Raw genomic sequence first — 27349 nt, 5'->3', positions numbered from 1 at the left:
ACCACATCCCGTTTAGAGGCTTGGCAGATTGAACTGACTACTTTCAAAGGTCAAAGGAAATTGAGTGCTATGTACGTTAAGTGGCTTCATGTGAGAGAATGTCATGACCATGCTTTTCCTGCAGGTCGCAGATGTGTCTGTGGAGGTGGCCACCGTGGATCACACTCTGGAGAAGCTGCGCGGGAAGTACAACAGGGCCAGAATCAGGTGGAAGGCCAGTAAAATCAAGGCGCTGTGGAACCGCCTGCTGAGCGTCCCGCACATTGCTTTCATCGTCGCAGCGGTGGTGTTTGTGGTGGTGGTCGTTGTGTGGTCCCTGCTGTGGGTTTTCATGTGTAAGTGGGTGTGATGCAAGGCTCTTTTGTAATTGATTCCCAGTGCCTTTACGCTATCTGAACCATTACATTTAACTTGCATCACTGATCTGTACTCCAAAATATAACGACAGGATATAGGGCTATCCTCGACTTAACAAAGTATTAGTTGAGGAATTTGTCGACTAATTGGTTAGTTGAGTTTTACAAACGGCTCAGTAACACCAACAAATTGTCAGTCTTCACATTTGACATGTGAAGACTAGATTTGCAGTCGGTGCAGGATTTTAAACTGCTGAAGTCTAACATGATTGCACAATGCACACAGACATTTTCTTTACACGGCAGCATATGATCCCATTCATCCTCATCAATGTTCACTACGTCCTAATTTATTTTGCCCTATATCTGAGTGACCTTCTGTACATTGAGCACACCATCCCACAGCATAGGTTATAATGGTTAGTTGGTTTAATCAACAAATCTATACAATTGTGTTTGCCACACATGCAATATAATCATCCAGAGTTCAGAACTGATTAGGATTCAGAACTGATCATTCTAAATGTCGACATCACAATTGCTACTAGTTACTCGCTATAGACTGGTAATGAAATGGTTTAGAGTTTACAAGATATATGTTCATCTTTTATCAATAAATAATTAATCCAGCATAAAAAAAACCCACCATGACTAACAAAGTCTTGATCGACTAAGAACTATGAGGAAGACAGCCCTATGGGTCTATATAGTTATACTAGGTCAGTAGAGTTCAAGGAGAATAACATAATGCAAACTGTACAGTTGATTTGCTCCGTCTTTGTGTTCATTCATTTAGTTCGCAGAGAAAGTAACAGCTCCACCTATTTTACTGGGATGTTCCGGGTGGCCAATGTGGAATTTATCCCAGAGTACCGCCACGCAGACTCCCAGGAGTTTGTATCCATGGCCAACAAGATACAACATGTGGTAAGTAAGAGTTCAATGCTAATGATTGTCTTGGAACACCATGAAGTGTTTATGAATATGACAGGTGGTGATACTTCATCATCTGTAATGTCGTTTATTGCTGTGACACACAGGTGAGCAACGTGTACAGAATGTCAACCGTGGCCAAACTCTACAAGCATGCTGTCATTGCCGACCTCAGGTATACTGTAACAGAATAGCAAGTGTGTTCTTTGTGCATTTCACACCACTGATTATTACACTGTGTGTGGGCCTTTTAAACACTCAACGTCAGATGCAGGTCTGGGTAGTGGGTACCACCAGGGGTCCATGGACACTTATGGGACTAACTCAGAGAGCACGTACAATCGTACATTACAAAAGGAACCAAATGGTCATGGGCCCACAAGGGTCCCTCAGAGACACAGTTCAATACACACTGAGGATTTTACAATGTAGATTGGGGTCCCAGAGATTGGCCTATCAGACTCTGGGTCCTTGAAAAGACAATGGTTGCTATTAATCACTAGCCTGGGTAAACCCACTCCCCCTGCTGGACAACATTTCATTCACAATTAGCAGAATGCAAATCTGGTGAGGGGGGAGGGGTTTACCCAGGCTAGCTAATCACTGCTTTAAAGCATGTGTATATTTTTTGCCCAGTAACAACAATAAAGGTGGTGTGCTGGTCCATTTTTGGATGGTGTTTGTGGTTCCTTACCTGAAGAGCCCAGCAATGTGTGAAGACTGCGTGGGAGCAATCCTTAGAGACTCTGTCCACACCAGCATAAAGAACAGGACATCTGTAGGAGACCTGCTGGGCCTTCCAGTTGATATCGACTCCATCCTTGTCAATGGTGTGTGTGTGTGTGTGTGTGTGTGTGTGTGTGTGTGTGTGTGTGTCGTGTGTGTCCATGGAAATGTGTTTGGTCAGTGTGTACTGAGAGTGACCGACTATTGTGTTCCCCTCAGCTGCTCAGCGGTCAGATTACTCATCAACTGCAGCAGGTGAGATCATGCACTTAATAGTCACTCAATAAAGCGTGATGAGAGGGTTGGGTAGACAACAGTTCAATGGTTCTCAAAGTGGGTCAGGGGACCCACCGGGGGTCCTTGATGGGGTTCATTGGGTTCCCCATCAAAATGTGTTAATATTGCATCAAAATCACCCTATATCCTATACATGGCAATTTGAAAACCAATTGGAATATTGTTTTGAAATAATTTAACAACACAAATCTTGTATGGGCACAGAATCTTTTGATATGGGGGTCCTTGGCCAAATACATACTAATTTGGAGGTCCTTGACATGAAAACGTTTAAGAACCACTGGCTGATATTGTGTATGTACTAACCTGTACAGTACATGCCCGTCACAGTCGGCCACCGGCCTACTTGGGAACGATGCAACTTGGGAACCTAATGATCCGTTTTACTGTCAGCCGGTGTGTACGTGTCTGTGTGTGTGAAGACTGCAAACTGAAAAGTGTACTTGGCAATCAATTCGGCCCACTGGCAGAGCCTGATTGTTGAGCGTCAATTGGCTGAGGCAGAGGCTGGAAATTGCACAGGTGAAAGCAGTTGGCCTCATTAGGCCCACTGGCAGAGCCTGACCAGAGCCTTTTGTGGTGGTTCTGGAGAACCGTGGGTGCTGTACTTAAGTAAAATCTGTATTTTACTATGAGTATTTTTCATTTTGGAGACTTTTAATTCACTCCACTACATTTCAATGACAAGTAATGTACTTTTGACTGCTCTACATTTCTACTTAATTTCGATTGCTACAGATCCATAACTGTGGCTTAGGAGTCACACTGAGACTCCAGTATACCAATGTTATTTCTCCTCCATCCAGGCTCACAGTGTGTTGATAAGCTGTATGCCAACCTGCCCGCAGTGAATGTCCCTTTAAATGTCTACTCATCTCGGGGCGGCTTGAGCTGCTATGTCAAGCTGACGTCCGCCCCGGGTTTTGTGATCCGCTTGACCATCAACTCTTTTATGATTGAGCCCAGTGATTGTGTGGGTGACGCCCTCACCGTGTATGACGCACTGCTGCCCATGAGGGGGCGCACTCTCCACAGGTGAGTCAGTGACGTAGGTGAGACCAAAATCAGTTTAAGCTCTGGAGATGTGTTTTTCTTTTCAAGAAGCTTTTTATTGAGAGCGAGCGTTTCATAAAAATATGTCCCTCCGTCAAGTATACCGTATGTTCTAAAATGTCATCCCCCTGCCAGAGAATATTTAGCTCTTGTGAAGGAATTTTACTGGTCACTGATTTATTTAAGTGTAGAAAACACAATACAATTTCTTGCCAAATATTGTATATTTCTCGAACATAAGTAACTGTAAAATATAGCTTTTACCAGTCCAGGCAGTCCACACCAATGACTCGCAATTCGGCAAACCACTTGCAACAGAATCCCCAAACTGCTGACCACTGTGCAACGGAGCAATTCAGACCGCTACAATTTCTCTCGCCGCAGTTTCGTCGCATCACAAATAATTTGTGTCGACTGGGCTTAAATGTGACAGCAACACAACAAGTATAACATATGCTGCTAGTGAGATGATAGAGATATACTGATGTTATGTCCTTATAAGTACAGTATACTGTATCTGTACTGTGCAGGGTGTGTGAGCCAGTGTCCAGGCCTTTGTCTCTGGTGTCCACCTCCAATGTGATGCTGCTGTCATTCCGAATGACCCACGGCGACAAGAGCTTCAGAGGCCACTTTGAGGCCATCTCTGACCAAAGTGAGTCATTTAACTTGTCGACTTAAAAGCGTTGGGTAACTCACAAGGATCGTAATGATTAACTAAACATTAGACCTGGATGTGAACAGAACCCTCAGTGACAATCAATGCTCTGGGTCGTGTCTCTGTCTGTCTGTCTGTCCCACAGTGGGTGTGTCTCACATTGAGACCCAGCCCTTCCTAGGTCATCTCCTTAGCCCCTTCCACCCTAGCATGCTTCCTCCTCGGTGCCTCTGCACCTGGATTTTCCAGGTACGGTGTACACACACACACACACACACACACACACACACACACACACAAACAAGTATAATCGTATAGTTATGATTTGGTAATAATGATATATGTATAATTAATAACGGCTCTTACTGACTGAGTTTCTGTTATTCGTCTGCAGACCCCTAACCGTGGTTTAGGAGTTGCACTGAGGTTCGAGAACTACGTACTGAAACGAAAAGACATGAGAGGCTGTGAAAGCGGCTGGTGGAAGGTCAACGAAATCATGTACGTGTGTGCAAGTATTGAGATTCTTGTTTCCGTGTGTGTGCGTGCATGCGCACATGCATGCATAATGTGCTCTACGGCATGTGTCACGCTGTCGACAACATGTATTGTTTATGTATGCGTGTGCACACACCGCAGTGAGTTCCATATCAACATCCGCTGACAGCCCGCTCTGAGTCGATGGTTTGCTGATGGCTCATTTCCTGCCATAGATTCTGCGGCGGCTACGTGGGCCACGCCACGGTGTTCCGGATCGCTGACCACCACGCTGAGGTGGAGTTCCGCTGCAGCTCCCGGGCCGCGGAGCAGCCCTTCCAGGCTTCCTACAGCAGCTTCAACATCAGCCAGCGTATGTATGTCGTGCAAACAACTATAGAGCAGGAGTGGGCAACGTGGAAGCTGGAGACAGTGGAGAAGGGCCACTATAGTTCCACACTCACTCCAGAGGGCCACTTTGCATAGTCTGTCTATTATGCAAGATCTACAATCTCAGATTGCTATATTTTAATTGAGATTCTGAATTATTTGTTTTGCTATTTTTTAATTGGAATCCTGGAAAGAACATTTTTATTTAATTTCAAATTAATTTTGTTATACTCTAATAATGTGTTAACTTTATGAAATGAAATGCAAATAAATTGGACAAACATTTTTTAAGCTACTAATATAGACTGAAGTCATTTGCATTGTTTGGAAACAGCTGATATCAATAATATATCTTGTCTTCAGATATTAACCTGCTGTGGACTGAGGCTGATTCTAAAAACGCCTTCTAAAAACTGACCTAAGTTTTCTGAAATACTTAATAATATTCATATAGCAGCATATTTCTTTGTAATTTTTGAATACTGTACATACTGTACAGAACCCCAGGAGGGGTTCACGTCCAGAAGGGTTAGAACACCTAAATGGGTTCCCGCCCAGAATGGGTTAAGTGAAGGTGAGGGCCATATATGATCGAGCAAAACTTGTAACAGTGGTGAAGTAGTGAGGAGAATTGATGTATTGTATTTCAGTGAAGGTCACACAGAAATGCATCGACAGTACTGTAAGTCAGTGGTTCTCAAAGCTAAAGTGGGGTCCCCAACACAATTCGTTAGTATGGCATTAAAATCAGTTTAACCACTTTAATCCTAATAGGCTATTTATCTACCGTATCTATCTTATCGTTGTGAGCTTATAGATCCTCTATTGTCCAAAAAGCGTAAGAAAATGTGTGAATGTTTTATTTTATTTTATATATTATTAGATTTTTATATTTAGTTTGTATGTGGGTCTCTGGCACTAAACATTTTCAGATGAGGGTCTTCTTGACATGAAAAAAAAAATCACAAAACCTGTGTGTCCACAGTTCTGTATTTAGGTGTTGAACCCATTGAATATTGTAATGTACCCTCCATGTCTGTGCTGCTTCTGTCCCCTGTCACACTGCCCTAAACCCCATAACCTCTGCCCTAAACCCTCTGTCACACTGCCTCTCTTCCTGTCCATGCCTTCTACAGCCTGTCCAGAGGGCTACTTCCTGTGCACCTCGGGGCTGTGTGTGGAGAAGAGCCGTCGATGTGACGGCCTGGATGACTGTCTGGATGAGAGTGACGAAGTCTTCTGCTGTACGAAAATACTTACATACACCATTGCTATAGTATACTTACATGATACACCATACACATGGCTGCTATAGTATACTTACATATACACATATACGCTATAGTCGTTTCATTGTCATTATGTGGCATATTGACTATTTAATAGTCTCTTATGGATATCCCTGACACAAAAATATTTTCAGATGCAATCTAATATTTGGGGGTCCTAGACATGACATTTTTTGAGAACAACTGGACTATTACGTATATCTCACTGTCTGCATAATGTACACTACAGTGTATACAGTACATTATGTTTTATTGGATACAGTTAAATCCATTGAATTTAGAGTGACCCATATAACGTAACGCTCAGAATTTTACTACACTTTTCCAGCAAAGCCTTCGAAGAACTGCGGTGAAAATACGCCGCTGCACCCTTTTTATGTCTGCAACGGAGAGAGAGACTGCAATGACGGGAGAGATGAAGTCAACTGCAGTCAGGGTATGGAGATGTGTGTGTGTGTGTGTGTGTGTGTGTGTGTGTGTGTGTGTGTGTGTGTGTGTGCATGCATGTGCGTGAGAGCGTGTGTATACTGTGTACCCTTGTGCTGACCAAATACTAATCATCTTAATGTGTCCTACATTTGTCAGAGACCACGTGCTCTGCAATTAAATACCAGTGCGACAGTGGGGCCTGCATCCTGAAGAAAAATGCAAAGTGTGATGGAGTAGCCGACTGTCTGGACAATAGCGACGAGAATGACTGTGGTGAGTGCACTGCACGCACACAAACACACATATTTTTATTTCTTTATTTGGAATTTGCAAGTTATGATATGAATCATGTTCAAATATGAATGCAATGCAGGATCAGACTACCATATGGGTATGGGTCTGGGTCTGGGACAGCGTCTTTTCCATATAACGTGACTGCCAATAATGGCAGACACAGAACAATATTTAATTCTTGTTTTGCCCTTCTTTTAGCCAGTCTAACAATTCTTAGTCCTCTCATTTTTTTTTTTTTTTATATATATGTTTATTGGTAATAGGTTTCAACAATTTAGTACAGTTTGAACATACCATTTTTTTCTCACACACACACACACACACACACACACACACACACACACACACACACACACACACACACACACACCTTATATTTAATGAGGTTGCAGCAGACCTGTCTGTCAGACTGGGGACTCAACAATCTGCATGCACGCACGTACCGACTGACTGACTGAATGACTGACTGACTGACTGACTGACTGACCTAACCTAACCTAGTCTTGCACTGTTGCTTGGTATTAAAGCGCTCTCTGTAGTTGTTCTCATGCATGTGCCGGGAAGTCCACCCATTGTTACACACACACACACACACACACACACACACACACACACACACACACACTCCAATCCTTTTACTGTATGACCTAATCCGCCCATCCATCATTGCGTGTCCTTTAGCCTGTGGCCATCCATCTCCAGTGAAGAAGGTGAGCTCATCAACAGAGCTTGAGCGGATTGTGGGCGGTGCCAGTGCAGTGGAGGGGGAGTGGCCATGGCAGGTCAGCCTGCACTTCTCTGGTAATCTGCACTGCGGGGCCTCTGTCCTCTCTTCTGATTGGCTGATCTCTGCTGCCCACTGCTTCAGCAAGGACAGGTGGGTGATGTTCACAACTGAACAGGTTTTCCCATGACGTCCACCTAATCTATCTACACTACAACCGCAAATGTCCCATGCTAGCATAACCACTCAGTTAGCTCTGCGAGACAGCAGATTCTAATGTTTTGATTAGCTGTGCCATCATGCTCATATAAGCACGGCTAGATGGCTATTTCAACCAATCAGATTGCTTCCTCGAAACTACCTGTTATAGTTACAATGATTTATAACAATAATCATAACACATTAAAAAGCATTTCATACTGACTGTCAAGTAATAAAGGGTAATGACTATGTGATGACCAATATGCTTAAATGCATAATAACGGCAAGTGATTGTTATTGTCAAATCACACACGCTAAGTTAAGTCCTTTATTGGAGTCGCTTCGGTGACCCTTGACCCCTCACTGTGCCAGGACGTCAGACCCGCGGCCATGGACCGCCCACCTGGGCATGGTGACGCAGGGCAGCGCCAGGCTCGTGGCAGAGATCCGTCGCATTGTGGTGCACGAATATTACAATGCGCGCACGTTTGACTACGACGTGGCCCTGCTGCAGCTGAAGAAGCCGTGGCCCGCTTCTCTTCGGCCCCTGGTGCAGCCCGTGTGCCTCCCGGCCCGCTCCCAGAGCCTCACCCAGAAACACCACTGCTGGGTCACTGGCTGGGGCTACCGCTCCGAGGAGGGTGAGTAGTAGTGGGGAAAAAGTACTCAAATGTTCTGGTGAACTTCCCCCTCTTGAGATTTTAACTAACCTTTTGCTGTTGAATTTCTTGACCTCCCACTTGTCAGTTAGGGTGGCCAGACGTCCGGTTTCACGCCGGACAGTCCGGTTTTAGACCCACCTGTCCTCCTCCCACCTCAACCTCTGGCCGGACACATAATTGTCCGGTTTTTTGTGATATACAGTGCTTGTGCCATAACTGTCATTTACGTCGTCTGCCTGGGTATTAAAATCTCTGCAGCGCTGCTCAGCTCCGAAGCGAGTGGAGACGTTCGGAGTGTTGCCATGTCCGCTTAATTATAAGCGACTTTGGGCTTGTTTTATATAATAGGCTACTAAGCCTAGTCAGGCTTCTTTTGGGCTTGTTTTCATAGACATGGTTGCTTGGTTCTCTTCCAAAACCTGGCAACACTGCCAGTGGGATGGTCGGTTTGAGCTCTCACAATCAATTTAGTATAGTTAATGCAGAGATAAATAAACCAAATATGCCGAAATGAAAAACTACATTTAATGAGCAATATGGAGCTCGACATCATAAAGAAAGGGAGGCTAAAGCACTGTGAACATACATATAGGCTACTGGCTTCATTCTATTTCTATGTCCTATACACCGATGACCATAAGACTGTATAAAAAACCCCACAAGAAAGAGATTAAACATAAAACATACCGGTATCTAAACATGAAATGAAATAAATTGATTATAAAATGAATGGCCTTTGTGGTACCCTATAGCCTAATTTAAAAATGTTAATTTAATTAGCAAATATATGTTCTCTGTGGACATAATGCTGGAGAGGATGGTGGTGAAAATCAGGTGCAATAGTAGTAGTAATAATATTAATATCTGGGGGGGGGGGGGGTGCGAGCCCCGCAAAAAGTGTCCTCCTTTCTGAGGTCTTGCAGGTGGCCACCCTATTGTCAGTTAATGACTGCATGGACGGTCATCAACGTCACCAGGTCACTCAGTTCACTGTTTCTCAACTAGTAGAAAGAAAATGTTAAAGGAAATCTGCAAATCCTACATTACTAAATGCATGGTCAGGAACCATCGTCCATGGACGACATGTTGAAGACCCCTGTCCTAAACCATAAGGCTTCCAGAGGGAAGTCTCAGGTCTCCAATAACAGGGGGGGGGATGTTGGCCCTTTATCTCTAGACCCGCCTATGATTTTCATCAGCTATTTTCAAATGTCCAAAATGTACAGGGTTGAAGTGGTTAATGCATGTTTTCTAATCTAAATTATAATCTCCAAAGTAACTAAAGTTTTCAAATAATTGTAGTGGAGTAAAAGTAAAAAATTTGGCTCTGAGATTTAGTGGAGTAGAAGTAAAAGTATTGGAAGTTGGAAATACTCAAGTAAAGTACAAATTCCTCAGAATTGTACTTAAGTACAGTACCACTGAGGGTAATTATTCCCGGGATAGGGTTCAATGGATTTTACAATTGGAGATGCTTTAATATCTTTCTTGGAGTCATTTGCATTACATTATCGTCGCTGAAGGGCAACTATTTACGTCTGTTTTGTAAATTAATTAATGCCCTACTTCATGTGACAGTGTCACACAAAAATTGTCGATCTACGTACTGTACATGCTCACAACGCATCACGAGGTTGTAGATCAGCTACTTCTGCTATTTTTGATGTTTTAAAGTGAAACTGAAAGTCAGTCTGTGAGTTTTATAAATATCTAACCAAAGACAAGTATTCATAAGATCTTGTGACTATAATGTGTGACTGCATTGGATGCATTGGAAGACAGGTTCTTTTTTTTCCCATTTCATTGAAAAGTAAAGGTTTTACATACAAGGTTTCCACTCGAGTCTCGATTGCAACAATATGAAATAACCACAGAACACGAGCGTGATGGGTTCCTGCCAACTTCCTGGTGAATATATGTTTCACTTGGGGGCCTGAACAGTAATCCCTTTTCCATCTCAGGGAAAAGACACATTTAAAAAACAATCAGACAGGCATATTTTCAGGAATATGTACAGTAAATCTACAGGTCAGGCCATTCTTTTTCAGGGTAATCCTACAGACATTATTGTCCGCTCTCTTCCCCTCCCGCAGACAAAGTCCTGCCTACGGTGCTCCAGAAAGCAGAGGTGTCCATACTGAGCCAGAGTGAATGTAAGAAGAGGTACGGCCCCATCTCACCACGTATGCTGTGTGCCGGGGTCCCCACAGGAGAGCAGGACGCCTGTAGGGTAGGAGTACAACTACGTCAGACTAATCATATGTTTTAATACAGGTGAAGTGGTACCGTGAAACTGTAACTAATGTCTCTTTTCGACTACTAGAGTCACTGCCGCCCCTCACACCTACGTCCCACCACAGATCTGACTGATATGCCCGTATATGGAGATCTCTGTATCTGTCAGTCCATGTCCCCTTTATGCCCAAGTGTTTTCCTACAGTTTCCTACGGAACTAACCCTTTTTTAATATAGGAAGAAGGTAACTCTGACTCAGAATCTTTCTGAACCTGAAACTTTGCTACAGCCTTTTGTTTGCGTTTCCAGTACAACCAGAAACGCCCCTGAGGGGCGGTCATTAAAAGAAATCTCAGGAAAAATGAAAACAGCTGATCTACAAGCATTGTGAGCTTGTAGAATATTTATTTTATTTATTTTATTTATTTTATTTATTTTATTTATTTTATTTATTTTATTTATTTTATTTATTTTATTTATTTTATTTATTTTATTTATTTTATTTATTTTATTTATTTTATTTATTTTATTTATTTATTTTGTTTAAGTTTTACTCCTCCTGAGCCAGGGCCCAAATGAAGTTCTGAGAACCGTATCTGAAACTGACTGTATTGTATGGAAACAAATCCAGAATTTTACAGCACAGCACTGTTCTCTTAGTTCTACCCAGAGTAATCTAGTAAGAGAATGGTGACATGCTTTGATCTGGCCGCAAAGCGGGTACCTATGGGCGATAGTTCCAAACATTGCTCCTATGGCTGGAACTATTCCATTGAGATAGAATGAGCACTTCCGCAGTCATTACTCTCTTACTAGATTACTCTGGTTCTACCTACATTACATATATGCGGGCAAATTTGTTTGTATAAACAGATAATAAAATGTACCATCAGTTCAACTGTTTACCAAAAGCTGAAATGTGAGTATGTGTGTGTGCCTTCCCAGGGAGACTCGGGGGGTCCATTGTCATGCCGGGCGCCAGGCGAGGGACGCTGGTTCCTGATTGGCATCGTTAGTTGGGGGGCGGGCTGTGGCAGACCTAACCTGCCGGGGGTCTACACCAAGGTCAGCAAGTTCACATCCTGGATCCACAATCATGTCACCTGACATACGACCTCCAGTATTTCATCCCATTCACACACTGTCAACAGGTGTTGTACTGCTGATTACGGACTCTCATAAAAGCTGTGTTAGGTTTCCATTGCACACTGTGTAAAGTTTTTATCATTATTGTATTATTACCGCAGATCAGATGAAAAGTGTAAAGTAGTTTAAGATCTTGATGCGCAAAAATAAAACCTGATTGAAAAATAAAAAGTGACATGAAGGATTTAAATTCTAATATACCATGCTCCTACAACTCATACTGCAATGCCACTTTACTACTTCTGTTTTCTCTCCCATGACTGAGACTGCCAGTGAGACCATTTTATCTCCTGTATCAATCATCCACAAAAGAATTGTACGCTTATTGCCAGTCTACTGTAGCTTCTTTTGTACCCCTGTGGAAGATCCAAGGGCATGTCCGCCAAGTCGCCATTATCCGGATGCCTTGCGCACGTTCCTCTCAAAACATTCTTTTGTCCGACCAACTTTCCTCCACATACACAACGGGGGACGTTTGCCCACAAATATCTGTCGCACGGATGCTTGTGTGGATTGTACACTTTCATAGTGGACCCATTGTCCCGCACTGCATTGTGGGGCTCCGTGTGACACCTGCCGTCCAGGTATACGGCAGTGCAGTGAATGCCCGCCGCGTCCGAGCCGCTCAGGTCGGGTTTCTGCACTTTTTCAAAGCAGCGATAGCTTAGGGGTTTCCTCTCTCCATCATTTCTATGCCTGAGGTATTGTTGTATATCACCTCTCCGGAGCTTAACGGGACTGTGCCATGAGGACTCACCCCAAAAGCAAAACCTGCGAAGTTTACAGCGTCTGTGGCCATGGACATATTTGTTCTGCTGCCAGCCTGCCTGCTGCACAGGTAAGAGACATGGCTTCAGTAGCCTCTCGCTTTTTTTCATCTGTCTGATCCCAGGACAAAGAGAAAATGAAAAACAGACCATCGCTCATCGCAAGTAATATATTATGTCTATGCCAGGTTTGGCTATAACATTTAAAAAGCATATAGAGTTTTTCACCCTCTGTTTTTGATAGACCAGGGATTTCCCCTCATCAGAGGCAGGAGGCTGAACGATCTCGGCAGTTCATCAGCTTAGTCCACTCAGCCATGGCTCATCTTAATTGTAAAATCCGTCTCTATGGGTATCTGGTTCTCTTTCTCATGAATGTCCATGTCAGAGTGTGCTACTTGATGGAGTGCTGACACCAGAGCGCCGGGCCGTGGGAAAGCAGACCCCTCTTGCCACGCTTTGTGTTCTCCCCCGGGGAATTTTGCCAACCGTTAAATGTTTTAGAAGAACCTTTCAGCTGAAAAGATGTTCGCCGTTGCTCTCAATAAATCAGTGGCGCTTAAGTATGCGCGCTCCGTTAGGATAGATTAAGTGCATAGATTTTGTACAAAGGTCAATTAGCTTTCCACATTTGTTCTTTATTCATCTTGTTCTGTAGTCACACTGTAAAGAGATCCCACAAGAGAAGCTTAGAGTAGTAGTATGATGTGTGAGTTGTGTTTGTCTCTGGAAGGGAGAGGGGGTCTTAAAGGTGCCCACCCAATCCCAGAGCCACCCCATGAAGCTTGATGTTCAGGCGGATGAGAAGGTCGAGGTGGCCCGAGCACCGCCCTGTGGTTCATGGAGGAGGTGGACGTTAGGTATCCTGCCCTTCTTCCCTTTCACCGCTGCAGTTGCACTGACTCTACACTTCTTAACATGTGAGTACAGTATTATCTGTGTTGGTCAGCGTTGTGTCCTCATATCCACTATTAAAGACTTCAAAACCTGTTTCAAAACATTCTGACCACCGTTCAACTCGTATACCTGTCTAATATCCCTTGTTGTTTTTTTAAAGCTCCGCCTCCCTCAGTGTTCTACCTTGGCGGCAGCATAGAGTTCCCCAGCCTGAACTTCTCATTGGACCTGGCTAACTCCACCTCGCCAGAGTTTCGCCGACAGGCTCAGGCTTTGAACCATTATGTAAGTGGAGCAGCAAGCGAGTGATGGTCGCCTTCGCTGTGTCTTCCCTGAAAGCCCATTCTTGAGTGCTGCTTGACCCTTCCTATTCCTGGCTCAAACTGATCTTGATGCTGATGTCGTCTGTGACCAGCTGGCTCCCTACAGCAACCTACTTGTTTCTGTCTTTTTCACCTTCCGCATTGGCAAAGCGCGGCAGCCCTCTGCCCGCGCTTTATTCTCTATCCAAGTGTTTCTCTTTGCATTTGTATTCTTTTTAGTGGTCTCCTTTCTGTCCTCTTTTTTCCTCTTTCTTCCATTGAAGCGTCTCTCTCCTCTCCCTCTCTCTTCCTCTCTCTCTTCTCCCTCCCCGTCTGTCTGTCTGTCTGTCTGTCTTTCTGTCTTTCTCTCTCTCCCTCTCTCTCCTCTCCCTCTCCCTCTGACCCTCTCTCTTCTCTCCTCCCCCTCTCTATTCTCTCCCTCCCCCTCTCTCCTTCTCTCCCTCTCCCTCTCTCTTCTCTCCCTCCCCCTCTCCCTCCCCCTCTCCCTCCCCGTCTGTCTGTCTGTCTGTCTGTCTGTCTGTCTGTCTGTCTGTCTGTCTGTCTGTCTGTCTGTCTGTCTGTCTGTCTGTCTGTCTGTCTGTCTGTCTGTCTGTCTGTCTGTCTGTCTGTCTGTCTGTCTGTCTGTCTGTCTGTCTGTCTGTCTGTCTGTCTGTCTGTCTGTCTCTCTCTCTCTCTCTCTCTCTCTCTCTCTCTCTCTCTCTCTCTCTCTCTCTCTCTCAATCCCTCTCTCAATCTCAATCTCTCTCTCCCTCTCTCTCTCTTCTCCTTCTCCCTCTCTCTGGTGGTGTTAAATGTAAAGCTGCTGTAACAGGACCCCGGTCCAGTGTGTGCGTGAGTCCTGGGACCCCCAGAGACAGGGCCCTTTCAGGGCCGAAGACAAGCCTGGCATTTGTGAGCCCTGCCGAAGGCCCATGCAGCAGCGAGAGTGAGAGGACGAGCAGCCCCTCAATAAAAACATTGTCTGTGTCGCCTTCACACACAATCAGCCACTCTGTGCCCTTCCATGCAGAAGGGGAGACAACCACAACTCCAGGCAGGGGTTGAGAGAGACGGGGCACTATGGGGAAGGATGGTGCAGAGTGTAGAGTAGGAGAGTAGCGACACGCTTTGATCTCGCCACAAAGCAGGTGCCTATGGGCTATAGTTCCAAACATTGCTCCTATGGCTGGAACTATCCCATTGAGATAGAATGAGCACTTCCGCATTCCATTGTTACAATGGGAGTCAACGCTAGTGTCGCCACTCTCTTACTATATTACTCTGGGATGGTGGAAAGAGACACGAAGGACCTGGATGGAGCCCACTGGACGGCAACAAGAATAAAGGCCAGGAGCTGCACAGTGCACATATCCTATATGATCAGGTTGATTACATAGGACACGCTTGATTGATAATGGGTGAACGTTTCCCCTCTCTTCAGCAATTTACTCTAATTTCCTAGTAATCAGCCCTGTGGGTGAGTCAGTGGGCTAGTCAGGTGGTCACAGTATCTGCATGGCCATCTGTTCATTATAGAGCAGGTGAACCCAGGGCCAGCAGCCCATACCACCCAGGGTCTGCTTCTACAAGGCTGGCAGGTGAGAGGGACACAAAGGACCTCTGTGCTGCACAAAATCCTCAGTGTCAGTTTAACTCTGAGAATGTAAAAATGGACCATTTGTGTCCTTTTTTACAGACTGAGTTAAACTGACACTGAGGATTTTACTGGGCTCATGCACACATTGGTATACTGTATATACTAATATTACATTGGATTCTCTCACACAAAATAACTCAACCACCATGATCTCCACCGGGTGCGCCTGTGTGTCATACATTGGTGAAGTAAAAGGTAAATGGTGCATTCTTAAAGTGTTACAATGCATTCATGCACAACTCATTCACACACAAAATCAAACACTGAGGGCGGAGGTGACCATGCAAGGCACCAAACTGCTGGGGTTTAGTGTCTTTCCCAACGACACTTCAACACTAACCCATGTGGAGCCATGGATCGAACCTGAAACCTTCTGATTCCCAAGCAGCCATGGGACGTCCGAGTGAAGTTACCTCACAAGCCATGTCATGATGTAGCATCCATTGTGTCAAAGTTTGCAAATGTGCCATTGCCCTGACTGATTCCTCCTCTCTCTGCCCTCTGAAAAACAGTTCTCACAACTCTATGAGTCGTCCCCTTGGAGCTCCTATTACCTACGCTCAGGAATTATCGCCTTCAGGTAAGTCTAAAATAACTAAATTATGCAAGAAACACAATCTTGAGTGTAGATTTTGAGCGTAACATGCAATTTTCTTTTATGAACACTGATATACATGATTGTATAGTGTGACCATCCAGTTTCTGCTCATAAAGATCATATATACAGCCCCGCCCAGATACAATACAGTAGCCTACAATACACTGTCACCAAAAATAGCCGATGTAGAAGCTCACAACGCGCCGTGTTGTGAGCTTGCAGATCAGCTATTTATGGTGCGCGACGCTGGCACACAACCCAAGTGTTACAGGCCCTTTAGAATAGCAACATTGTAAACCATTTGTGTGACAGTGAAGGAACACAGCAGGGCCTCAGCGTCTTCTACTGGAGTAAATTCTCCGCCCCGGACGACGTTGCCATGGAGATGGGGAGGCGGGGTCCCGAGCGGCTGCAGCGGAGACTCCCGGGCACCAACAAGCTGCTGGACAGCCGCAACGAGCAGCGATACTACATGAACAGAGACATGGACCTGTTCAGCTGGCTCGGTAGAGTGGCCCATATATTTGTTACAAATACCACTCTGTGTTACACAAGAAAATAGGTAGCAAAGAAAATAGGTAGTAAGAAAGTAGGTAACAATTAGTAGTAGTTAAATAAGTAAATAACTAATTTCACTAGTTTTCACATTTTTCAAAATGCCTGAAATGTATCCACACTTTTCCTGGGCTGTGTGTGCTCCAGTTCCTGTTGATTTAATTGGATATCATTGGTCATCTGACCAGTTTCATTGGATCACATTGACAGGAATTGGAGCACACACAGCCCAGGAAAAGTGTGGATAGGGCTGTATAGGGCTGAAATGTATAGGGCTGAAGTAGAGGATCTAAACTCAGCAACCTGCACGGTCTGCTTCGTGCCAGCATATGACGTCATATCATATGCTGCTAAGGGACATACGCATGACTGATAACATTACTTGCACGCTCTGCTTGTAATTGGACATACTCAAATAAAGTTTAAAAAAAAACTCAAACTTTTTTACTCAAGTACAGTACTAGTAAATGTTACTTTACACCGCTGAGTCTGAATTGGATCTACAGTACATTCGTGGGAATGAGAGACCTCGAGGTCCGTCGGATACACCGTTGTCCAGAACCAGCACAAAAGCCTCTGCCCGGGCTCTGGACAGGGATCAAATTATGTCTCCATATATGGAGCTGGCCTGTTCTGACATCACACTGACACAAAAGCCTCTGCCCGGGCTCTGGACAGGGCCTGATCAATCCTAGATCTATGGAGCTGGCCTGTTCTGACATCACAATGATGTTCTGACATCTGCATTGACTCCACATTTGGGCATGTCTGACAAAGAACTCCATATATGGGCATGAAAGGGACACGGACATAATAACTGGGTGGGGCATGCATTTCCAACTTGCATCGTTCCAATTAGGCCAGTGCCCAACTAGTAGTTTAATATTAAAGGAGCATTTTGAGCATGTGTGCTCAAAATTGTGTCTTCTTACAAGAGTTACTGTGAACCCATGCAGCATCTAAATTATTATGTGCATAATTTAACTACGGTTAAATTTAACTACGCACATTCATGAGCATACTTTCTAAAGATTATTTAAAAAACATTGAGTCTGTTGGTAAACGTTACATTTTCAGGTGGGACATTAATTTAATTGAAGCCGGAGAGTGAACTCTTGTATCAGTTTAAACTTTTGTCTGCTCATTTATTTGTTTAATCTCTTCCATTTTCACTTGTTTATCCTGTACCAGTTCGCTCTCCTCCTGATTGGATAAAATTGGTATCCCAACCTGAAAATGTATTTTCTGTTTTACTGAAGAGGAGCGACAGGAAGACCCTTGCTGCTGTCTATATCTATAACAATGATTACTATGGGAATATAGAGCTACCGGTATTTAACACTTTAACACATTCGTTTTTATAAATGTTTTCACACATAAATATGTATGCACGAGCACACACACACACACACACACACACACACACACACACACACACACACACACACACACACACACACACACACACACACACACACACACACACACACACACACACACACACACACACACACAATAACAATGTTGTAAATGTTTTTGTATAGGTAGAACTTGCATAACATTTTTATGTATATGAAGACATGTCTCATGTGCCTCTGTAGGTTTGGACCCTGATGACTTTGACTCGGATGACAAGACAGACAAGATTAAAAACCCAAATAGCATCCAGAGTGGGAAGTGGCAGCTGGGTTTCCAAGGTAAGGGAAGCATGATATACACTCTCACCCAATCTTCTATTGTCAAAAAGGTCTTGCCTCAGTTTCCTGTTCAAAACTGACAGTAGTGTCACCCGATGTGTTCTTCTGCTTGTGTAATCCATCTGCCTAAGGTTTGAGGTGTTGTGCACTTAAAGATGCGGTTATTTGAGTTATTTTTGCTATTCTATCAGCTCGAACCAGTCTGGCCATTCTGCACTGACCTCTGGCATCAACAAGGCATTTTTCTCACAGACTGTTTTCTCACTGGATTTTTTTTCCTTTTCCATTCTCTATAAACCCTGGAGATGGTTGTGTGTGAATATCCCAGTGCCAACAACCATGCCATGTACCCAAAGTACTTTAAATCACTTTTCTGTCCCCATTTGATGGTCGGTTTCAACTGCACCATGCGTACACGCTGAAATGCATAGAGTTGCAGCCATGCTGTGTGAACATCCCATGAGGCAGAGTTAATCAGAAGCTGTCAATGAATTGCAATGCATTATTTAGTTTGATTGATTTTGGGGCGCGTGCTCTGATCCTGATCATTACTGAACTAATGCCTTTTAAACCTTCAGATGTTTTACTTTGCACTTTTTTTACATTGTAACGTATTCTTGCTCTTGTTCATTGATTGCTGTATATACGGTTTGTCTGCAAAACCACTTCGTCCACACGGTGTACTGAATGTGAATTAGAAGACGCGTAAACAAAACCATCATTTCTCTTGTGTAGCTATGTCCTTTGACCTCTATGCCAAATTTGGCCACAACCGCACCCTGAGTCTGGTGAACCCCAAGAAGCCGTACTACCAGTGGCGCCTGCGGGTCCCCTCGGGTCACGTGGTGAGACTGGTCGTCCTGAGTCTGTATGGAGCCACGCCCGGAAGCTGCTCTGCCCACAAACTGTCTGCGTACGACTTCCTGCTACCTTTACAGAACAAGATCATTGCCAGGTATTTGGACTTTTCAATTCATGCCCTTCATCTATAGGGATGTTCAGATTGCGTATTTTTGCTCCTGATTTGCTCCACACCGTATTGTGGAGCAAATACGGTGTCAAAATGCACTTATTCCATTTTTGGTGGTTTGTGGAGAGACTGGGGATGGAGGGTCTCCATATCTTTGGATCAGTAGAGCCTGGAGATGGGGGAGGGTCTCCATATCGTTTTGAGACAAGGAGCTATGGAGTCTGTGTGGGTTGAGGTTCCACTATTGAAAATGGATGTGATACTTTAAATATTTCAGTACCTGGCATGACACATGCCTATATCCTGCAGTGTTACTTATGATTCATAAGTTCATTCATTCATAAGTTATGATAGAATTGAACGGAATATGACTTGGGTTTTCCACTTGCTGACATACCCAATGACCACTTGCATGAGCCTCTGAGCTATAACCACTCTGCATACCGTCGCTGTCGGGTGGAGACATCATATGTCCAAAAACTGTTACTTCTCAGGATTAATTAAACTAAAGTAGCAGATCTACTTCGTGCCGTGTTTCAGGCTTGCAGATGTGCTACTTTTGGTACTTTTTGTGTGATGCTGTAGTACGATGAAATAGGACATTCATTTACAAATAAGTTACACTATGGAGATAGGAGGTTTCTGCCCGACATCAACGATTAGCTGAAGGTCTCTGCCTGTCCCAGGTGGTGTGGTATGCCTGGCCCACCTGCGTCTGGCCTGTCTCCCGTCATGAAGCTAACATCTTCTGGGAATGTTATGCTGGTCACCTTCTCCTTCAGTAGGCAGAGGGATGGAGCTGTTTTCAAAGCCTATTTCCAGGCTATCCCCAAATCAGGTGTGACTGCTACACGCACGCACGCACGCACGCACACACACAATGAGATAGATATGTTGCATAATGTGAAACAAGTTTGACTTGCTGTTGTTTTTTAACTGGGTTCTTTCCTGTTTCTCTGTGTGAAATGTCTCCCCCTGCAGGCTGTGGAGGCTCCATCTCCTCGTGGAATGGCTCTCTGGCCTCGCCTTACTACCCATCCTACTACCCCCCCAATGTGGACTGCAGCTGGACACTGCGGGTGCGTGTGTATGTATGTGCGCACTTGCGCGGGTGTATGTATCAGTGTATGTTGTGAGTGATAGACAGGGCTAGAGAGAGATTAAGTGAAAGGCAAAGATAAAGATCAAGAGAGAGAGAGAGAGAGAGAGAGAGAGAGAGGATGGTACCTTTGTTCTGTTGCCTCTCCACATTCCGACATGTGAACCCTGCTCCTGTCTGGTGTCGTGTTCCAGGCGCCACTGCCAGGATACCAGATCTCCCTGACGATCGTGACGTTCGACATTCAAGACGCGTCCTCAGACGGCTGTGAGAAAGACTGGCTGGACGTCGCAGGGGTCAAGTAAGTAGTACTGAGGTGTGACTGTCTACAGAGTGGTGTTTCCCCACCGAATGTCTACGGATCTGTGCCCCCTTTGGGGCTGGAGCCAAGGATCAGGCATGAGGCCTTATCTGTTTGGAGGTAGTCCACAATTTTAAATATGTTGCACAAAATAATAACTTGCTTTCATTCCCTTTCAACCTGGTGTGCCTATTTTGGGCATGTCATTATATTGCCAAAAAGATTTTAATATGTTTTATTGTAATGTTGATAAATGTAATGTAATTGGCTATTTTTGCTATTCGTCATATGAGAAGTGTGACACTGGGTTTTATGAGTTTCCAATCACATTCATTTTCCAGATTATGTAATCCGATGCCAGACAGCTACAAGAAGCGTGTATACTCTTCTCCTGTTTCACTCCACTTCCACTCTGATGAGTCACTCACTCACAAGGGCTTCTATATCCTCTACCGAGCCTTCAATCCTGACAGCAGTAAGTCCAAATGCTTCCACAGCAGCATCATTGCGATTCCCAAGCCAGCTAAGCTTTTTTTTAAAGGCCTGTGGCCCATTGTGCATTGGCTTTAGGGGCTGCAGACCAGGGCACCAAGCTTGGGTGAGGGGGGCGCATAGCACAGCACTTTAGGGGGCATCTCAGCCCTTCGCAGCATTTCTCTATAAGCATTTAATGATGGCCATTTTCTGTCTTTCCTAACAATGGTATATGTAATAATATATTCATATTGTTTCACATCAGTGTCAGCTTTGTACAGGCTGTCGAAGCTGGCACTGAGAAGTAGCTGCATACGGAGCTGAACATTGCTAAATCATTCTTACCGTTGGCCACTGAGCAGCTCATTGGTGCAATAGAATAGACCGTTGGCCACTGAGCAGCTCATTGGTGCAATAGAATAGACTGTGTGCATTACTGTAGTTCCATCTTTCAAAAGGATCAACATGTCCTGTTCCAGCCAGGTCAGTTTCCCATAGCTTAATCTTTCTGATTCTGAGCCAAATTAAATGAAGCTATGAGAATACTGACCTGGAACAGGAAAACGGTTATGCCCACCTTCTGGAAAACGGAACTACAGTCAGTCATGCACAGTCTTACTGAGGATTGCGCAAACCGCAATGGCTTATATTGAGGAAGAGGAATCTCCTCTCCCAGATGCTCTCAGTGTTCCAACCAGCCTTTTAGGTCACAGCCCCAGAGGCACACTTTTCAAGCTTTCAGGGTAATTGCTGCAACTGTGAGAAAGTAGAACAGTTCCAGGGTTGTTATTCCTTCATGTGTGTCTCCTCCAGCCTGTCCTCGACAGTTCCGCTGTGGTGATGGACGCTGTATCCCTCTGAGGAATGTGTGTGATGGCACAAAAGACTGCTCAGATAGCCGGGATGAAGCTAGATGTTGTAAGTCTATCAACAGCAGCTCATAGTCTCTGTACTGTAAAGTAACAGTACATCAAACTAGTAGGGTGTACCCTTATCTTTTGCTAATAATGTACAAATCTAGGCATCAATTCTATATTTTTTTGGAGCTTCCTAATCAGGTTTTACACATTTAGCCACAGTACATGTGCTTACAAACTGCGAAATGACGATTTACCGGTACTAATTAAACCAAACACACACTGTGTGTGTGTGTGTGTGTGTGTGTGTGTGTGTGTGTGTGTGTGTGTGTGTGTGTGTGTGTGTGTGCGCGTGTGCGCGTGCGTGCGTGCGTGTGTCTCGTATACAGCGCTCTGCAAGCCAGGAGAAGTGTCATGTGGCAGTGGTCAGTGCAAGCCACACGGCAGCCTGTGTAATGGTGGTCAAAACACCTGCGGAGACAGCAGCAGTGAAGAGAGCAACTGTGGTGAGTAAATTCTCATTTATATACCGTCATACGATTAAAGAATAAAAGAACATCAAAGAACTTAATTAAAATCAAGATTTTCAAAAGCTGTAGAAAATGGTACATCGATCTACAAGCTCACAATGTGTGAAGCACAGCACGCACGTGAAAGCAGTTGTAGGCTAGACATAAACAAGGCACACACTTGAAGCATGTCTGTGATGAATGCTTATGTTTGCTGTATTTCTTTTGCAGGTAAATGCTACCACGTGTGTCCCAACAAGTTGTGCTTGCCAAAGTCTTCAGTGTGTGATGGCATCATAGACTGCAAAGACCGTAGTGATGAAATCAACTGCACAAGAGCATGCGAGTATTCTTTCATTCATCTACCATAACAGGTTGTTAAACTTTTTTCCTGCCATCAAAACTGATCAATGTCTTTGTCAAAGGCATTGATCAATGATTGGAAAGTCCAATGGAGAGCACTTTGGTATACTGATAAACCTTTTTTGATGAACTTTTAATTCAGATTAGCCAGATACACCCTATATACTTCATTGACTGGGGTCCCACCAGAGTCTCCACCTGGCCTCTGCTTTTTTCCCTACACCAAACCTCTGACAAAAATAGCCACAAGCTAACAACTAAGTATTTACTAAGCTACTAAGCTGCAAAGACTAAGTATAAATAGGGTTTATGCGGTTACTATATTATATGGAATCTCTAAATTGAAGTAACTACTAAGAATGATATGATATAATATTCATATATTTACACCTGCTCTATCCTTTCCTCTTTAGTCCAGAAAGGCTGCACTCCATCCACCTACAAATGTAACAATGGAAAGTGTGTGAGTAAGATCAACCCTGAATGCGACGGAAACAAAGACTGCTCTGACGGCTCTGATGAGCTGCGATGTGGTGAGCAGTACATTTTTTGTGCATACCTGACCAGTGACCGTTCATTTAGGTGATAGGAAAACCAAGCTAAAAACCTGTTTCCTTAGGGAAGAAAGAGGATTTGGCCTACCCCCCCTAGCCCCTAACCCGCCTTCCTGTTCTTATACCCCCCCTACCAGGTTGTGGTACGAGGCCTAAGAGGCGTACTAAGATAGTGGGAGGGTCTGATGCGGGGGCCGGCTCGTGGCCCTGGCAGGTGAGCCTCCAGATGGATCGCTATGGCCACGTGTGTGGGGCCTCGCTTGTCTCCAACCGCTGGCTCATCTCGGCTGCACACTGCTTCCAGGATTCGGATTCCATTAAGTGAGATTTAAAAAAGAAAAAAAAACACCAGTGATCATAATCAGTCGCCGCTAATGATGCGCGGGTCTGCATGCCATGCATCCCCATTTTTGAGTGGTGCAACCACTCCAAGGAACAGCAATGTCCGTGTTCATGTGTTGGTTCACCTATGTGTCCGCCTATGTGATGTTAATGAGCACCAGTATGACTATTAGTACCAGTAGGGGCGCTGTTGTGCCAGAGAGAGAGATAGTGCTGCACGTGCTGCACTGTTGCCTGCTAATGTGAGAGAGAGAGAGAGAGAGAGAGAGAGAGGAGGGGGGGGGGGGGGGGGGGGGGAGAGGGGAGTTGCACCACTCAGTTCACACGGGTGTGATTTTTTAAACAATATATATATTGGAAATTCATTTAGAATTAGTAATACTTTGTTAATTTTTACATTTGAAAAAAGAGAAAGAGAAATGACACGCACATCCCTAACCCAAGCTTGGGCAGGTGCTGAGCAACGAACAGTTGAGAAGTAGAGAAGAATAAATAAATGATGCTTTACTACACAAAAAAAACAACATTCAGTTTTGAGCACAAAGCTCTTCCTCTTTTTTCATTTTGACATCAGTTGTCTGTAATGCTGTAACGATAAGTTATGTAATGAAATGCCACCTCATGTCCACACGGTTCCTTGCCTTTTTTGCCTATACAGATACTCTGATGCCCGGGCGTGGCGTGCATACATGGGCATGCGTGTGATGACCGCGGGTAACAACGGAGCGGCTACCAGGCCGGTCCGTCGCATCCTCATCCACCCGCAGTACGACCAGTTCACCTCGGACTACGACATCGCCCTCCTGGAGCTCAGCGTTCCCATCTTCTTCAACGAAATGGTTCAGCCCGTGTGTGTCCCGGCGCCCACGCATTCCTTCAGCACGGGGACCAGCTGCTTCGTCACTGGCTGGGGAGTGCTTATGGAGGACGGTGAGAGCTGCTGAAATGTACCTTAATTACTAGTCGCCCATATAAACTAGAAAAGTAAACAAAATGGAGGGTCCTTTCTTCCAGCACAAAAGGTGTTTATAACCGCACACGTTTTGCCCATGTTGTATAATTAACCAAAATTGGTTGCACTCATCTGTGCGCCTGCGATTAATATTAAGTGCTGATGATGGTATAACATTAGTACATGTTATTTAATGCTGTGTGTATGCTGTCTGCTATTTGTTTAGGCGAGCTGGCAGCTCTCTTGCAAGAGGCCTCAGTGAGGATCATCAGCAGAAACACATGTAACAAGCTGTATGACGATGCTGTCACTCCCAGGATGCTCTGTGCTGGGAACCTGAATGGAGGGGTAGATGCTTGTCAGGTGTGTATACTTATTTGGTAGGGGTGTAACGATATAGTAACTGCATTTAACAATTTAAAGGTAGTGTGATTTTCTCTTTTCAGAAACCGAAACTGTTATCAGAAAAGCACAATCTTATCTCTCAAAGTGATGTTTTAAACTATGGCATTAGTGACCACTTTCTTACTTACTTTACTGCTCCAGGAGAGATCAACGAGTCATTTATAACTCCCATAAATCAGTCACTGCCAGATCCTTTAAAGGGACACTTCATCCCTTTTGCAACCAGATTCTTAGGAGACGAGAAACACTTTTTGGGGGTTTTATGTGGGTATTATGTGTTTTTAGATATTTTAGTATTTCAAAGTGTCATGGACACTGGTCCCACTTCCTTCCTGGACTACAAGTTGACAGCCCCTATCCCTCTCCACAAGGAGGGGTGAGTGCACCAAGCATTATGGTAATTGTAGTCCAGGAAGGAAGTGAGACCAGTGTCCATGACATCACAGACACTTTGAAATACTAAAATATCTAAAAACACACAATACCCACATAAAACCCCCAGGAAAGTCATTAAAATAAGATCTGGTTGCAAAAGGGGTGAAGTGTCCCTTTAAGCGCTACTCAGTGGCTCCATTTTTTGAGGCTTTTCAAAGCTTGACTGGTCCCCTGTTCTCAATTCTGATGACATCAATCAGGCATGGTGTAGTTTCAAAAAGCTTTTTATCTCTGCAATTGATACTGTAGCTCCAACCAGAACAGTCAGAATCAAGCAGAGATCAAACGTATGGTCCACACAAGAAAAGAGGGGTTTAATTACTTTTCCATTCAATATCGCTACACTTGATCTATCTATGAAATGCGTAAATTCTCTGTGTTCATGTCAAGGTACGGGTTTGTCCATATGTGTTCAAATATAATGTATGTATTTGTGTTTACTTATTTATATCCATATTCAAACATTTTCCCTTAAAAAACTCTCACACAGATTTAACTTCTATGCTAAATAGTTACTATATCAATTTTAAATCATTGAATCATATCGTATCATATCGCCATAATTAACCAACATCGTCCATGTATCGCATTGTCAACCATGTATCATGATACATTGCTGTTCAAATGTGTGTGTGTGTGTGTGTGTGTGTGTGTGTGTGTGTGTGTGTGTGTGTGTGTGTGTGTGTGTGTGTGTGTGTGTGTGTGTGTGTGTGTGTGTGTGTGTGTGTGTGTGTGTGTGTGTGTGTGGTGTGTGTGTTTGCGTGTGCGTGCAGGGGGACTCAGGGGGTCCTCTGGTGTGCCTGGAGCGGGGCAGGCGGTGGTTCCTGGCGGGTATCGTGAGCTGGGGCGAGGGCTGTGCCAGGATGAACCGTCCCGGAGTTTACACACAGCTGGTCAAGTTCGCAGACTGGATCCATCAGCAGACGAAAGGACAGGTCTGACTGATGACTGACGGACTGAATGACACACAGAGGGACAGACACAGACCAAACTTCTAATGGTTCAGAAACGGAAGCCATGCTCAGACTAAAGGATTCTATTCATAAGAACACATTCAGTCAGGGGTCACTGCTACTTTTAGGGGGTCCGGCAGCATGGCCGACACAAGGCGAAACATGGCAGGTGCTCTTACTTCCCCAGACTGGCCGAGTTTTCTTTACGATTGCCTCTAGTCCATTGCTATAGTCTAAAGAAATGGACACATTCCGTGTGTGTCTTCCTCACCCTCTCTGTCATGGTGTCCTTCTCTCCTATAGCTCAGCTCTACAGCAATTCTCCCTCTTTCTCTCACAAAAAAAAGACGGCGAGCATGGCACATGTTGCACACAGGCCAAAAGAAGTCTATTGACTTCTTTCATTGAGTGTGGGATGAGTTCTCTGCCTGTACGTATGTAGCTGTATGGTTTTGTCCTCATTTACACTTGTCCATGTACTGTATGTCCATGACACATTGTATGCATCTATTAACATGTACTGTATGTTCATGACACATTGTATGCATCTATTAACATGTACTGTATGTATGTGTATTTGAATATCAAACGTTTATTTGAGTCATAATAGGTTCCTTTTTAAATAGTATAGCAAGTGAGCAAGGCCCAGGTAGGGAATGATTGTATACTTTGCTATGTTCATGTTATATCCTATGCTGTCTATTTTACCCTCTCCTGCCAGTTTGTTATGACATTTCTTAAAATACAACCAGACGGCTGGTTTGAAGGTCAGTACCAGAAAGACCAACATGG

The 27349-nt window shown here is 44.3% G+C and overlaps 2 protein-coding genes across 2 annotated transcripts; both read left to right on the top strand.

Moving 5' to 3' along the window:
• Nucleotides 1-316: 316 nt before the first annotated feature.
• tmprss7 (transmembrane serine protease 7) lies at nt 317-11831 on the top strand (the record flags this gene model as incomplete). Its single annotated transcript, XM_080793344.1, has 17 exons — nt 317-335; nt 1153-1283; nt 1397-1464; nt 1926-2119; nt 2235-2270; nt 3119-3347; nt 3896-4020; nt 4169-4272; nt 4418-4524; nt 4737-4873; nt 6027-6134; nt 6508-6615; nt 6765-6881; nt 7584-7779; nt 8200-8468; nt 10583-10719; nt 11670-11831. Exons 1-17 carry the CDS (start codon nt 332-334, stop codon nt 11829-11831), a joined length of 2232 nt encoding a protein of 743 aa, XP_080649470.1. The 5' UTR covers nt 317-331.
• Nucleotides 11832-12615: 784 nt separating this feature from the next.
• On the top strand, nt 12616-26923 carry LOC308336095 (suppressor of tumorigenicity 14 protein homolog; the record flags this gene model as incomplete). Its single annotated transcript, XM_080793341.1, is given in 20 exon segments — nt 12616-12708; nt 13371-13557; nt 13695-13819; nt 16006-16073; nt 16404-16597; nt 18248-18343; nt 19079-19298; nt 20000-20151; nt 20295-20392; nt 20607-20713; nt 21055-21188; nt 22001-22105; nt 22434-22550; nt 22785-22894; nt 22897-22899; nt 23335-23449; nt 23608-23791; nt 24471-24742; nt 24991-25127; nt 26378-26923. Coding segments are annotated over 20 exon segments (2685 nt in total). The 3' UTR covers nt 26546-26923.
• Between the last annotated feature and the right edge of the window lie 426 nt (nt 26924-27349).

The sequence above is a fragment of the Protomyctophum bolini genome, assembly GCF_963924005.1.
Source record: "Protomyctophum bolini genome assembly, chromosome: 21".
Taxonomy (NCBI): domain Eukaryota; kingdom Metazoa; phylum Chordata; class Actinopteri; order Myctophiformes; family Myctophidae; genus Protomyctophum; species Protomyctophum bolini.
This window is presented reverse-complemented; position numbering and strand designations above follow the sequence as displayed.